Source organism: Canis lupus, chromosome 30 (genome assembly GCF_003254725.2).
Source record: "Canis lupus dingo isolate Sandy chromosome 30, ASM325472v2, whole genome shotgun sequence".
NCBI lineage: Eukaryota > Metazoa > Chordata > Mammalia > Carnivora > Canidae > Canis > Canis lupus.
In genome coordinates this window covers 39,099,519-39,114,449 of record NC_064272.1, presented here as the reverse complement: position 1 = coordinate 39,114,449, position 14,931 = coordinate 39,099,519, and the positions used below count along the sequence as shown (strand labels likewise).

The 14,931-nt window shown below is 40.7% G+C and overlaps 1 protein-coding gene and 1 long non-coding RNA gene across 5 annotated transcripts in view; one reads left to right on the top strand and one right to left on the bottom strand.

Annotated features, from left to right (window-relative positions):
* LOC125754074 (uncharacterized) overlaps positions 1-2,764 on the bottom strand; it is a 41,586-nt gene extending 38,822 nt beyond the window's left edge. Inside the window, exon 1 of the long non-coding RNA XR_007407394.1 lies at positions 2,567-2,764. This is a non-coding gene — a long non-coding RNA (uncharacterized LOC125754074). The remainder of the gene's footprint in view (positions 1-2,566) is intronic.
* HMG20A (high mobility group 20A) overlaps positions 1-13,901 on the top strand; it is a 77,265-nt gene extending 63,364 nt beyond the window's left edge. For 2 of the 4 annotated variants that reach the window (XM_035709074.2, XM_025472103.3), the window contains exons 7-10: positions 6,080-6,155; positions 6,870-7,085; positions 7,763-7,905; positions 12,615-13,901. In XM_035709074.2, the coding sequence (XP_035564967.1) occupies positions 6,080-6,155; positions 6,870-7,085; positions 7,763-7,899 (429 nt within the window). In that variant the 3' untranslated portion in view covers positions 7,900-7,905; positions 12,615-13,901. Of the gene's footprint in view, positions 1-6,079; positions 6,156-6,869; positions 7,086-7,762; positions 7,906-11,394 lie in introns of all 4 variants that reach the window. The other 2 variants (XM_025472102.3, XM_025472101.3) reach the window with 1 other exon arrangement.
* The last annotated feature ends 1,030 nt before the right edge of the window (positions 13,902-14,931 follow it).

The window sequence follows — 14,931 nt, the reverse complement described above, 5'->3', positions numbered from 1 at the left end:
TTCTTTTTTTTTTTTTTTTTTTTTTTTGCTCAAAGATTCTTACTATATGACAGACACTTATCATGAGTCTGTCCTTGAACTATAGCCCCTATAGGGCTCCAGTCCTTTTTTGTGATTCAAGAATTTTATTGCCTTGACATGCTAAAGATGGCTGGAATTTGGAGTGAAGTATAGAAATGAAGACCAGCTGAAAGCCATAACTTGGTCATAGTGTGTCATAATCACTCTGACTTTCAGAAAGTTGTGATTTAGGGAATCCAATATAAAATGAACTATTCAGTGTCAGTGTCAGCCAAGCACAAGTGACAGTATCTTGGTTCCTAGCTCACTGGCATTTACTCGTTTCCTGGCCTTGTCCCCTCCATTTGGTTTAGCCTGTCATCCATAGGATTTAGGCCTGTGTGTCTTGGCTTTGCGGCAGAGAGCTTTAAGTATACATGTAGTCCAAGGTTCACATATGGTTATAAGAAAATAAAATATTTGGTAATTCTATGCTTTAAAATGCTCAGTGACTTTTCATCGCATACCAAATCCCGAGAAGTCTGAGTCTTCTGTAGTTGAGTCCAGATTCCCTTTCCAAACACCTTAACTCCCACATTTCCCACGTATATCTTATGTGCTTAAAAACCTTTACTGCTGCCTTCCACATGCCCCCTCCATTTCTGCCTCATGTTTGCACTCATATTCTTTCTTTCACAAAAACACTCTCATTCATTTTTTCCACCACCTCTCCCCTATCATCCCATTCCACCTCACAAAATTCTATCCGTCCATCCAGCCCTGTTGCAAGTTCCATTTCCTCCTTCAAGCTTTTCCTGTGTCCTCCAGCTTCCTTTAACCCTCAACAACTCTGTATATTTCGCATACATACTTAGCTGATATAGCTAAGGTGTTGAGGTTATTGAAGTGCTTCCGTCATTCACACTCTCGGATTATAATCTCTTTGAAGGATTATAGTTTCCATCTTGAACCGCCCCATACCACCTAGCATGATGCCCTTGCATTGGGAAGTCTTCCATAAATACTTATTTTTACACAAAACCCATTTGTTGAAATAACAGTGGAAAGTTACAAAAAAGAATTTTCTGATCTACTTTTGTGTGCATTTAGTTTTTTAAGAAATAATTTCTTCAAAATAATTATTTATCTTCAGTCTGTAATTTAGCTTTGGTGACCTTTAAAACATAGAGAAAACATTTAGATTCACAAAATAGATTGATTACAGTCCATGAATTAGAAGAAGCACAATAAAAGCATTTTATTCTTCAAATAGATTCTATGTAATGTTAGATCTATGACATCTCTGTGCTCTAATTAGGGTGAAATATTAAGATTTTTTAAATTTAAGAAATGTATGTATGCTTTATATGTAAAATTCTAATTGAATAGTATTTCAAGATTTCCATATTGACAGATATTTGTATAATTACTTATTTCTCCCTTTATTTGTCTGTGCCCTCCTACCAATATCATGAGATTTCCATACTTCTTTTTTCTCATATCAGGCATCCTTTATAATTTCTCTATCCTTAATGGTTACAAAAGAGAATTTGGACAATAGTCTAAAATAGTAGATCTCACACTTTCTAGTCAACAGCTAACTCCTTTCATCACTACAAATTTTGCTGGCCAAGTTATATGTGGCATTTTGTCTTCAGTAAGGTTGATAGTTTTAGTCAAGAAAGATTTAGTACATTTACTCAGTCACAGAAGCTGCTGCTGCTGCTATGAGAAATGAAGCTTTTTATTAAATGAGGCTTTTTATTTATTAAATGAAGCATCTTATTTTTATTTACATGATTTAGCATGGTATGAATTTCTGTGATTTACGAAAAGGAATAAGTCTCTATGTGATTTCCCTGTCTTAGGATTAGACCTATGTTAAATCAAAGGAAAACAAGGAGAGTAGATGGAGAGCCAGCAGTAGTTTCTCAACTGTGTATACAGTAGGCTTTGGAAATCTGTCTGTTGCTATGCCTACATCAAGATCAAGTTCTCTTAGCAAGGTTATTGACCCAAATAATGTCCTTCACTTTTATCAGTTTTTACTTTTTATTGAATATTATGCTTCCTAAACTAGGTACTTTCAAAACAATTGAAATAAGAAAAAAACTAGTTTGAGTTCTTAAACATAGTTACACAGTGATTTCCTTCTATATAAATTCTTAGCATAATGGTTCTGAAAAATAAGAAAGCTCTGTGAGTGAAAAGGAGCCACCAGGAAGCCCATGGAAAGGAGGAACTAAATCAAGCCTTAAAGATGCCCCAGGTTTTGTGAGGGACACCTTGAGGTGGGTGAAATGGCTTGAGCAGTTATGAGTAAGTTAATAAAAGAGCAAGTACCTTGCAAAGTGCCTAAAACATCATAGATTCTAAATACATGCTCATTTCCCTTTACTTATCCTATTAGGGGTAAAATGGTAAATGTAGTGGGACAGTCTTCCAGCTTATTTCAAAAATACTAAGAACTTCAGAAACTCTCTCAACCAGCCCCCCATCCCCCCATTTTACCGGTGAGAAAAGTGACTTGCCTAAGACAGGAAAGAACATCCCCAGAACCACTTACTGAATCAGAGGCAGAGTATAAGTGAAGGTCTCTGTACCCCAGGCTGGCGTTCTCGGCCCCACATACCAGGCCACATGAAACAAACTAGTGTTGAAAGTGTAAATGGGCCTGGTTACTGGGAACATCACCAAATTTGCCAGGTAAGACAAATTATTTCGTTTGCACACAGTAAAGAAACCTATTACATTCCTCACTGGAACTTGGATTCCTAAGACATTGTTACCATGGCAGATATGCACATGCCAGAGCTAGAGAAATTCTGACCTGAACGCTGCTGGCGTGTTTGGCATAGCAGTGGGGCACTCAGCCCAGTACATGGTATTAAGAGTGCTCCCTAAGGTAAAGTGTACTTCAGAGAAGCATGTCACATTCTATGAAATTCTGGCCCTGAACCTAGATCATAGCAAAATAGATTCAGTTGAAAAGAGCCTTTGTTCTCTTACCCTCCACTCAATATATAGAATGAAAAACCAAAGTGAAGAGCATTTTTGCTCCTCTCAGATCAAAAGCCAGCCCACAAGACACAGGGGTCAACTAGTGTTACACTCAAGAAAGTGTCTGCATCCCGTGTGAGGACTAAGATAGAAACAATAATTCTGTTTCTCCTTTAATTTATGAGAAATGACAAAATGACACTCAGCCTGAACAAATTAGACCCTTTCATTGAAGAGGTAATGAAATCCTTATGATTTTAATCCCTTGAGCGATCCTTGGAACAGCTTAAGTCTATCTGAGCCCCCAGGAGGATCCTCTCCATGCCGAGTAATGTACTCAGTAATGGGAGAGTGCTGATGGTTTTTATTACCACTCTTCCGTTAAGTAGAATCTCTGTTGACTTTCAGAGACTGAACCGTTTGATTTAATTGCTTTTGTGTTTCTTATTTTGCACTCTAAGAATCTGTACCAAGGGGCAGTGTGTTAATGCACCTATAAGGTGCTGTGCTCTGCGCTTATGTAAGTTAGCTTGGTTTGGGCCACTCTGGCAAAGAGAAGAAAAGAATTACCAGTGTGAGGAGAATCGGGGGCCTTGGAGAGGGCTCTTGGTACCATGGTAACGGGAGCCAAGCATCCATCCCTACCCATCTAAAAGTGGCAGATTATTTAGAACTGTGACTAGGTGACTGATCTCATATGAGCTTGTGCAGTTAAGCAGGAGACTGAACAAGGTAGAATGATAAGGTCATAAGGCTATACTAAGTCATTTGTGGACTTCTATCTGTTATACTTTGTTCATATTGAAATTGTATGTCATAAGTTTTCTGTTTTTCTATAGCAACCCAGTAACAGGGTTAAAGTATATGTAAGCCCTGCAGAGCCAAGAGAAAGCCACCCTGAAATATGTCTAGGATCCCTTCTGCAGCCAACTTTTCTTGCCCATACTTTGGTTCTCTTTGAAACCACAAGGAACTGGCCCAAAGTAGAGCTTTGCATGTTGAAATTGGGACTTTCACTGATAATTTTGTTGTTTATTTTTAAATTGCTCTGGGAAACATTGCTTGCCTTCTTTAAAAGATAAAAATCAAGTGCTCTGAAAATTTCTTCAGGTAAATACATAATTTTTCAGACTTAACATCTTAGATGGCTGTCTTGATCAGCTGCCATTGGCAGGCTGTTCACACAGCCCAGCCTCCTTTCAAGGCAGACGCCAATATGAAAATAGGAGCTTGGCCGTCGGAATCCCCTCATAGACTGTTAACTACTTAGCTTTCTCCTGGGCACCAGATCATATTTGTGTTAAAAGATAAAAGACTAGTGGTGGCAAGAGTAGGAAAGATATATTCCATCTCTGGCTTTAAACATATTTTTATAGGAATGCCTTTAGATATTTTTTCAATCTCCAGATTTCACTAATAATTTCTCAGTACTCATTTCCCACTGTCGTCCTTAGCATCTTTATATCATGCAAGATTTTAAATATTGTGCCAATATGCTCGTGATTTATATTCCTAATGCTTTCAACTTCAGATTCATTGGCAGCCAAAGCATCTTGAAATTGACTTTATTTTTAAGGGTCATTGTGGGATATATTTTGCAATAATTTTGTGAGACCTTATTTCTTAAATTTTATTTTTAAATTTACCAAATTGGTGAACTAATTTTAGGCTTTCTGTCTCACATAATTCTTTTGTCTCACATAATCCTTCACTTTTCCCATTTTTAGAGCCTACTTATTTCTGACTTCTTGATTTGTTTTGTTTTTCCCTGTGTTTGAAGAAAATCTAAAAGATCCCCAATTATAGACTGCCCCTCTAAGTAAGTGAAGTGATGGTACTGTTGGTACTGATAGAATGCGATTATTATTGCTCATGATTGACAGATCTCTGCTGAAAGTTCTTACTGTCTGTTCTGCAAATTTAGAATGGACAGTCCAATCTCAGCATTTTACATGCATAACCAACAGAAGCAACTGAAAAAACACCTAGCAATTCCCTTTCTCTATTCCTACTTAGCTACTTTAACAGCTATATACTGTTTACTGTTCAAAGCACAGAGCTGAAAAATGGCTTCCAAATTCTCCACTACGGAAATTTATGTAGGTTTTTTTTTTATTTTTTTTTTTTTTAAGGATTTTTATCTATGAAAGAGAGAGCTGGAGCATAAGGAGCAACAGAGAGAGTGAGACAGGCAGACTGCACATTGAGCACCAAGCCCAAAGCCGGGTTCTCTCTCAGGATCCTGAGATAATGACCTGAGCCAAAATCAGGAGCTGCATTCTCAATGGACTAAGCCACCCAGCTGCTCCTTTAAGAATTAACTGTTGTATAGAGTGCCTGGCTGGCTCAGTCAATGGAGCATGAGAGTCTTAATCTCAGGGTCATGAGTTTGAGACCCACATTAGGCTTAGTGATGACTAAAAAACAACAACAAAAAAAACTTGTTTGTGGAAACACTAACTTGAAAAGATATATGTACTCCTGTGTTTATTGCAACATTGTTTACAATAGCCAAAATACGGAAACAACCCAACTGTTCATTAGTAGATGAATGGATAGAAAAGATACACACACACATGCATATACAGTGACATATTACTTAGCCATAAAAAATAATGAAGTTTTGCCATATGTGACAAGACGTATGCTCTGGAAGGTATTGTGCTAAGTAAAATAAGCCAGATAAATACCATATAATCTCATTTATATGTAGAATCTAAAAAAGAAAAAAGCAGAAACAGACCCATAAATAGAGTAAACTGGTGATTGCCAGAGGGGATGGGGGTAGGGGGATGGGCAAAATGGGTAAAGGGAAGTAGGAGGCACAATCTTCCAGTTATGGAATGAATAAGTCATAGGGATAAAAGATACAGCATGGGAATGTAGTCGGTGGTATTGTAATGGTATTGAATGGTGAGGGGTGATAGCTACCCTAGTGGTGAGCCCAGTGTAATATATAGACGTATGGAATCACTACATTGTACACCTGATACTAATGTAACATTGTTTGTCTACTCTACCTCAATAAGAGAGTAAAGGGGGAAAAAGAATTAACTGTTTTGTTACTCTTGATTCTCAGAAAGAAACAGAGGTAAAGGAACGGTCTGTTTTTGACATTCCTATATTTACAGAGGAATTCCTGAACCACAGCAAAGGTAATTGCCAAAGTGTCATTTTGTGTTTCTCAGGTTTGGGGGGGGTGGGGGGGTGAGATTTCATTCTCAGAGGGATTCATTGCTCAAAATTGGTGGTAGTGATATTCTTGACCCTAGGACTGTTCTGAAAGGAGAAAACTGTTTCTATTTCACTTTGTAGTAAAGGTAGCTACTCAAAAACTAGGGAAGGAAAGCAAGCCAGGCCAGTTTTGTCAAAGCTACTTTAATCTCTGGATCAAAGGGAGTAAATGTGCATCACTAATTCAGTTGCTTTCAGACTCTTAGCCTGAAACCCTTTGTACAAATGAAAGCTTACATGGGCATCCAGAATACAAAATAAGGAAGAGCAAAGCTGACCCCACTGCAGTAAAGATAGAGACCCGCAGCTGTGCTCGCTCCGTCTCCCAGGGTCCGCCTGTGAAGCCCCTCAGGCTTCTCCCCGCGCGGTTTTAAAAACAAAATAAACAAATACCAAGAATTGCAACTGTTCCTTGCAATCTTAAGTAGGAATATGACCAGCTTTAAGAATTAAAATAGCTCTGGGGAACCAGGCATTTTATTGCTGAAATTGCTATCTGGAAGGCTGTAATGAGAATAGGGAGATGCGGTGGGGTAGCTAATTAGACAGCTAAGCAGAACTTCCTTGCACGCGCCTTTGGGACTCTCGGAGACTCCCGGCGCTACATGTATCGTGTGCGGGGGGGGTGTCCCCAGCTCGGGAGGCCGAGCTCCGCCAGCTCCGGAAATCCAACATGGAGTTTGAGGAGAGGAATGCAGCCCTGCAAAAGCACGTGGAGAGCATGCGCACAGCCGTGGAGAAGCTGGAGGTGGACGTGATCCAGGAGCGGAGCCGCAACACCGTCTTGCAACAGCACCTGGAGACCTTGCGGCAGGTGTTGACCAGCAGCTTTGCCAGCATGCCCTTGCCTGGTAATGTCACCCTCACATGAGTGAGCATTCGGTGCTGGGGAAAGGAGCAGGTGCTGTCTTGTGTCGCTCGGGATTAGTGGGGTGAGGCTGAAGTCTCCCCACCAAGAGGAAAATCAATAAAATAAGGGTTTTCTTTCCTCAGAGGTTTCTGTGGGTCTTCGAATAGTATCTCGGTATTGGTTACAATCATCCAAATTTTCAGGCTCTCTGATCATTTAAATTTTTCTCTAATTATATTTTAATATAATTTACTTATCTTTCTCTTAAGTTAATTTGATATTCAGAATGGTAGAAACTGAGTAATAAATCCTGAGTAGAGCATTTTTCTTATATATGTTTGATAGCTTTATAATTTTGTTTTAAAAGGAAGGAAGAGGAAAACAGACACTGGTATTTTTTATATCCTCTCTCATGTTAAGGATAATCACAGCATCTCTAACTTTTTGTTATATGCAGCTACTCATATATACTGTAGAACAGTTATATAGCCCATCTTTTTATTCAGGATATGTGGATTAATTTCATTTCTTTGAGGTCTAAAAGTCTCTCTTCTGAAATGAAAATCTTATCTGTGGAACAGACCACATTAGAGTGGTTTACTCTGGAGTCACTTAAGTGTGCTTTGGTCGAACTGAAGAGGGAGGATTTTCTTACTTTCTCTCCTTATCTCACTTCAGGAAGTGGAGAGACACCTACGGTGGACACCATTGACTCATATATGAACAGACTGCACAGTATTATTTTAGCTAATCCCCAAGACAATGAAAATTTCATAGCTACAGTTCGAGAAGTTGTGAACAGGCTTGATCGTTAGGGAATGGTGAGTGTTCACTGATGCAATATGTATGTGCCAACACATCATCAAAAATTAGAAGACAGTAGACTTTCTCAATGCTACTAAAACCCTGGCATTACATCAAGTAAATGAGTTGGAGGCTTGATTAAAATTACTTTTACATGGTTACTAAATGTAGTAAATAATGTTAGAAAAGACTTCTTTCTAATGCATGCCTCAGCATGGTTTAATGGAAAGAGCATGATTTTTTTGTGGTTGAACCTCCATTCCAGCATTGTTAGCTATTAGCTGTATTCTCCAGGGTTAGTTTCCCAAAGGGTTTTCAAGAGTGAATGAGGGAGCAGTGGGGTGGCTCAGTGGTTGAGCGCCTGCCTTTGGCTCAGGTCGTGATCCTGGGGTCCTGGGATCGAGTCCCATATCAGGCTCTCTGCAGGGAGCTTGCTTCTCCCTCTGCCTGTGTCTCTACTTCTCTCTGTGTCTCCCATGAATAAATAAAATCTTAAAAAAAAAAAAAAATGGAAGAGTGGATGAGAAGTTTAGGGAAATCACCCCCAAAACAGCACTTAGAACAAAATAAATATCACTTAATTGTTAAGCTTCCTTTTCCCTGGAAAATACTAATGATAACTTACAACAGCAGTCACTGAGACATTGTATGTATCTAAACCTACGGAAGTAAGAAGCTTTTCATTCAGCACTCAATATCAGAGCAACTATTGTATGTTAAATGTTAATGTGGACTATCCTTACAGTGAAACAGCTATTGCCCTATTTAAAGAGATTAAGACTTTTAAAAAGGGGGTGGTGGGGGCACCTGGCTGGGTCAGTCAGAAGAACATACAGCTCTTGATCTTAGGGTTGTGAGTTCCAGCCCCACGTTGGTTTACTTAAATAAAATAAAAAATAAAAAGACTTTAAACCGATTTTAAAAATAAACTCTCAGTAAGCAAAAAAGAGAGGAGCGAGAAAATAAGCCTTCTAAAATAAATTCAACAAATGACTAGTAGTACATGTCATATCCTCATAGAATAGGAAGAAAGTACATTTCCAGAAAGTCTCTGCCCATAGAAATTTTTTTTTTAATTTTTTTTTTAATTTTTTTTTATTTATTTATTTATGATAGTCACAGAGAGAGAAAGAGAGAGAGGCAGAGACATAGGCAGAGGGAGAAGCAGGCTCCATGCACCGGGAGCCCGATGTGGGATTCGATCCCGGGTCTCCAGGATCGCGCCCTGGGCCAAAGGCAGGCGCCATACCGCTGCGCCACCCGGGGATCCCAGAAATTTTTTAATACTAATAGTCATCAAGTGTCATTTCTTAAATAGAATTCGTATGTGTTCACTTAAATTCCTAGAGCTAGGGTGCCCTGTAATGTGCCATATCCCACCAAATTGGCAACCCTTCGTCTTTAGGTCAATGCCAGCACACTGTGGAAATCCTAGCACCGTATGGTGAGGGTGGAAAAACAAAAGTAGACAACAGGATATGCTCCTTACAGTGGCTAGTCGTGGGTTTGAATATTTATTTGTCCTGCAGGTACACGAGCACACTCATAAACATACTCATATTCTAGCATGTAAAGCAAAATGTATGAGAATAAATAAAACCCATGATTCTTTGTGTAAGGAGGCAACATCTGCTAGCAGAGACAAAAGCAATAGTGTCTGTCCTTCTTGGCCATGCCACCGGATGGTAACTCTGCAAGACCATTCACCATACTTGAGCCTCAGCCATGTTCTGATGGGGAAAGGATTACTGTCCTTCTAGTGGGTAGCCAGATGGAACAGACCATACTTCTAAGAGATGGCTGGACTCCCTACAGAATAAAGAAGTGGCATTACTACTGCTGTTTATGAAGGGAACAGCTTGTAAATCTAGGCCTGGAATTTTCAGGAGCTCATCATCCTTCTCATTTTCACACAGTGTTTTCAATTAGCACTCTTGTAGGCTTGAAAAGAGAGAACGGGGAAAACCTGTGGAAGATTGTGAAAAAATACAGTAATTGATAACATGGTGTCTCCTCACGTAGGTATAAGGCAGTTACTGCAAGTTTTGAGCCCAAAATGGTTTTCTATTTTGAGCATTTTGCCAGTAAAACTCTCCCAAAGCTTTACCTATCTCAGGATGTGAACTGTAGTATCAGCTTTCAGAAGTGTCTTCCAAAACCTAAAATGTTACCATCATCCTTGATTTTAACCTACATTTTGCTGCTCAAAAATAAATACCTGAATTTGGAACAATTTTATTACTACAGATTCTTAGAATCTTAGCCATCCAGACGTAACTAAAAGTAGATAGTTCCCCACACCCCTCAAAACTGTCAAATGAAACAGTTATAAAGACTGTGATTAATACTAGGTTGGCCTCATTATACAAATATGTACAGACAGCTAGGCCTGACGTCCCAACATTCGTGGTGCAATTAATTACTCTGACGTGAGCTTGGCAAAGGTTTCATCCACTGTCAGGAGCCAATGAGTGAAGGAAAGCCGGTGTTCTACAGTTTTAGGAGCATATTAGAGCTGGAAGGGAACTTTAGAAATCCCAACATTGTACATAGGGAAGAAACTGGGTCCCAAAGAAGTGAAATTTCTTACCCAAAAAATACGTAGATGAATACAGACTCTAGAACAAATATGCCTAAATTCTGGTTCAGGGGGGTTTCTAAAACATTTCTGTAAGGAGGGACCGAGTGTAAGGAGAAAGCACTGAAAATCTTTGGAAGGTGAGCATTGAGATAAATAGAAAACCTTACAATCCAATAATTATAACGTTATAAAATTTTGGTCAGCCCGTTTAGAAAGCATTTTTTCTTTTGGACATGCAATGAAAGACTTGCCCTACCTGTCACCTTTCTCTGTATCTGACTGATACCTAGTTAAAGAGTGGGGCTGGAAGGAAACCATGGGGGCAGTGTCACATTGAGAGGTGACCATGTTACATAAACTGTCAAAATCCATATGTTGCTTGATTTCACTTTAACCAAATGAAAAATATTTGGCTCTTTGAGGAATTGGAAAATTTTTAAAAACCCTCTCTTGTGCGATTACGTTTTTAGCAATGTAAGAAAATTTATTGATCCTGTGCACACAATACATTTCTATATACATGCCAAGATTCTGAGATTTATACTCGAAGAAAAGTGGTTTTGATTGATCATACATTCTTTGGACTAAAGTGGAGTACTAATTTTCCATCATCAGATTTGGCCCTGATAGTTGCTTTTCCGTGTTCAGCTGACGATTTTCCTACCTCCCCTACCTCCCCATTGTTGCTGAACTGGAGCTGGGCCATGTTGCTGGTTGAAATGTTATCTGAAACATCTCAGCGAGCTTGTCTGCTTGCAGCTTTAGGAGCTCTTTTCTTTACACCCACCGTGCTCCTCACCGTAACCCTACCGGAAATAGAAGAGTTTTTTTGTTTTTGTTTGTTTTCAACTCATAGCCCTACCCTTTCTGATCAGTGCTTACTTTTTTGGTATCTCCATTGTTTTTCTCGCTCCCAATCCTGCAGGTCTTAGAGCTCCGTGATGTTCTGTAAGTGGTTTTACTTGTGAGGAATGAGAAGCCATCCGTGGAAATTTGAACTGAGTGGAGAAAGAGAGGGGGTACAGATTGCTGTGCTTGGGAAAGGACTGTCAGTTAGGAGTTCAATGCCTTCACCCTGGGAAGCCGTAGGAGAGAGCAGCTAGAGGACCATGGATACAAACTTCCTGTGGAACCGTCCCTGTGCAGCTTTGGAAGCGTACAGCTACTCTCCCGGGTCTTCAGTTTCCTGTCACCCGCATTTCTTTCTGATAAAGTGGGTCTGCCACAAATTCCGCCCACCGGGCCGCCCTGACACTGACATCTCCTGCAGCAGAAGGGAAGCCTTCTCATTGCTCCGCTCCACATGGGACCCTTTTATCATGGCTCCAGTTTTCTTACCTAGCTGTCACTTTTTTTCTTAAAACCTTTTGGGGGTGATTTTTTTTTTTTCTTTCCTTCACCCCCACCAAGTTCGACATCTCCATTTTCTGACCTCTGGGCTCTGTTGTGCAGCAGGGCTCTGAAGGAGAGCTTCTTTCATTGGACAGGCCCAGGCTTCTCCCATCATTGTCCTGCTGTGACTCCAAAGAAAGGAGCTTCTTGTTGACAGTGTCCTGTGGAGCAAGGCTGTGTTTCCTACCCTACACGGTGCGCAGTGGGTGCCGGCCCTCACTGAGGCTTTGTGATTGCTGCCCTGAAGGAGAATGCTCTTTCCTTCCCCCTTGCTACTGCCTGCTGTTTCCTAAGCATTGCTCCTGCACAGACACCATGTCCCAGCCCCAGCAAGGCTCTTCTGTTCCCATCTGTTGGCAATGTCTTGTGGAGCATTTTTGCTAAGGAAAAGGTCATTGGTAAACAGGAAAGAATGGGAAAAGTAGCTTCTCATTTGGCATTGAAGAGAAAAAAAAAAAACCCAAAGTTTATCATGAGTGGGAACTGAGGGAATCCTTGTCTGCTTGAGGTATACTGATGCAGGGATAGGGATAGGGAGAAACGTTCAAAATCGTCTCTTGAGCTGACAAACAAGGGCATGGAGGAGTTTGTCTTCGTCCTCCCTCTGTAGTCATCACCGCAAAATCGATGTCGAAAGGACAGGCTTCCCTTCCTTTTCTCCTCTTAGGAAGTGATATTTTTTAACACCGAAAGGGAAGAAATGTTTCTGATTCTCACCTCAGGGTTTTGTTTTCTTTTGTTTTGATGCTCTAGAGCACAAGGCTGACAGTTGCAGCTGAGATCTTTGGAACCAAAGTGGGGCCTGCTGAGCCCATTGTCTAGGCACCACGCCACGGAGGCAGGTGGAAGTGTGTCCCCTCACAATCTGCTCATGAGCCAGGGTACAAGCCAGAAACCCCCGTCGTGTTGCTGCACCGTCCTGTCTTCCCAGCATCTCCTTACCTGATTTCTTTATTAGCCCAAAGGAAATAAAATAACAACAAACAACCCTTTTAAAAAATGTTATGTGAGCACATGTCAAGTTTCCATGCACTGAAGCCCACACACCACTGCCTGGCAACTTCTTAGAATAGGAGCCCATCATTATCTGTCGCCATAAGCCTGGCCTGCTTTGTTCTGTATTTTCCTGTTTTCCTGCCCTCACCTGCTGTTCCTGTCATTTCGCTCAGACTCCTTGCCTGCTCAGTCCAAGCTAGAACACCCTGTGTGTGGCAGAAGGACAGCCAAGCCAGTTCTGGAAGTTTGTATCCACTGTCTGCCAGACACTTTGTCTCCCTCTTCTTTCCTCCTGATATCCTTTGTGTCGGTTTTGTGCACCTTTGTTAGCAGTGCTGTTGACCAAGAAAGGCTGTAACTTGGTCCAGAGGTTGTCATTCTCCAGACTCTAGCTGGTCCATCTGACACTGACGTGAAACATTTGCGTATTCAGGAAAGCCCAAGATCTAGCAAGAGGCTACAATCTAAAACCATTTTCACAAAATAACACAGCCTACTTTTGAGATACTACCTCTCCCAGTAGCTGCACACCTGACTCTGGTGGCTGGGATTTAGCTGCCACAAAACTGTCACATTCTGTAAAGCAGGTCTGTGTTGCTCAACCAGGAGGTGGTAAGTGAGGTTACAGGCTAACACTGTACCTAATTCATGTTTCCCAGTAAACTTGTAGATATTCCTGCACACTTAACAGATTTGTCTCAAGAAATAAATTGTTGCCTATTCAGTGTTACAGATTTCTTTTTTTTTTTTTTTCTTTCATTAAAACACAAGCAGCAGCTGAGGAAAGTAAGACAAAGTGTTTTATTTCTGACATTAAATTTTAAGAAAACAATTTGTGTGTATGTGTTTGGAACTGTTGAAATGCCAAGTTTTCTGTACAAGTGTTTTTTGTAATTAAACTTTTAGATTTTCTTTGTTTTTGAAGAAGTTGATATGCTTGCTTGACACTTGCCTCATTAAAACTTTTCTATGTTGAATCCACCTCATTCAATTTTCCCTGCATTGTAATAAAAAAAAGTCCTACCTCTGCCTTTTCATCTTAAAGACTTTGTCAACTCTACATTAATCATCAAGACTGTAATGCTTTTAAAACAGTAACACATTCATTTTACTAATTGCTTATTCAAAATGTGTCTCAGCCTGTTTGAGAGTTCAACTCTTTTAATGTATGTTATAACAATACAGTGAGTTGTAATTCATTTTAATGTAGCAGTAGTATTCTGGAAGCAACTTGAAAGAAGTCTGATGTTCTTCCTTTTGACAGAGGAAATTAGATGTCCTTAGATGCTTGCTTTTATTTTTATTTTTTTTCTTTTTAGGAGATGCTTGCTTTTATAAATAACCACTATTTAACCAATCAAAATCATTTTTAAAGGAAATCAGTGACCTATTTCCACCATGGTTTTAAAATCCTAGGGGTAAATAAAATTAAAATTAAATAAAATAAATAAAATAAAATAAAATCCTAGGGGTGAGGTAAGCTGGCTTTCAAAGCCCGCTGCTCTCCGGGCTTTGCACTGGGCAGGCCCTGCCGTGTTCCACTGCGGTCTCCCCCTGGCAGCACCCAGGCCTCACAGCTCCCTTGCACCGTTGCTGGAAGGTAGAATGAGGGAACAGAATTGACCGTCCCTTGGAGGACACCGAGGTTTTGTTACGTGAGTGCCGAGAATTACCGAGCCAACTCCATTAGGAGGGGCTTGACGATTCACTTAACAGAAACCCAGATCAGCAAAAACTTAACCGAGAACTGTGTCTCCGTCAGGGGAGAGTGTCCCGAGGGCCGGCGGTCCACGCCCAGCGTAGTGGCTCCTGTGTGCACCGCGACACGGTTCCTCTCTCGGGTCACCTCTCGGTCCAAAATAGCCACTTGACCGCCAGCCACCATTTGGAATTCCTGGCAACATGAGGAGAGGGCGAGGACCGGACGGGCAGACCCCGCTGAGGCCGCACCCTTTAAAGAGCCTTCCCGGAAATCACCCGTCTCCAGAACTCGCTCGCGTGACAGCAGCTCGCTCTAAAGGAGGCCAAGAAATGTCCCCTCTCCTTGGACGTTCCTTCCCCCAGTGGTCCACGA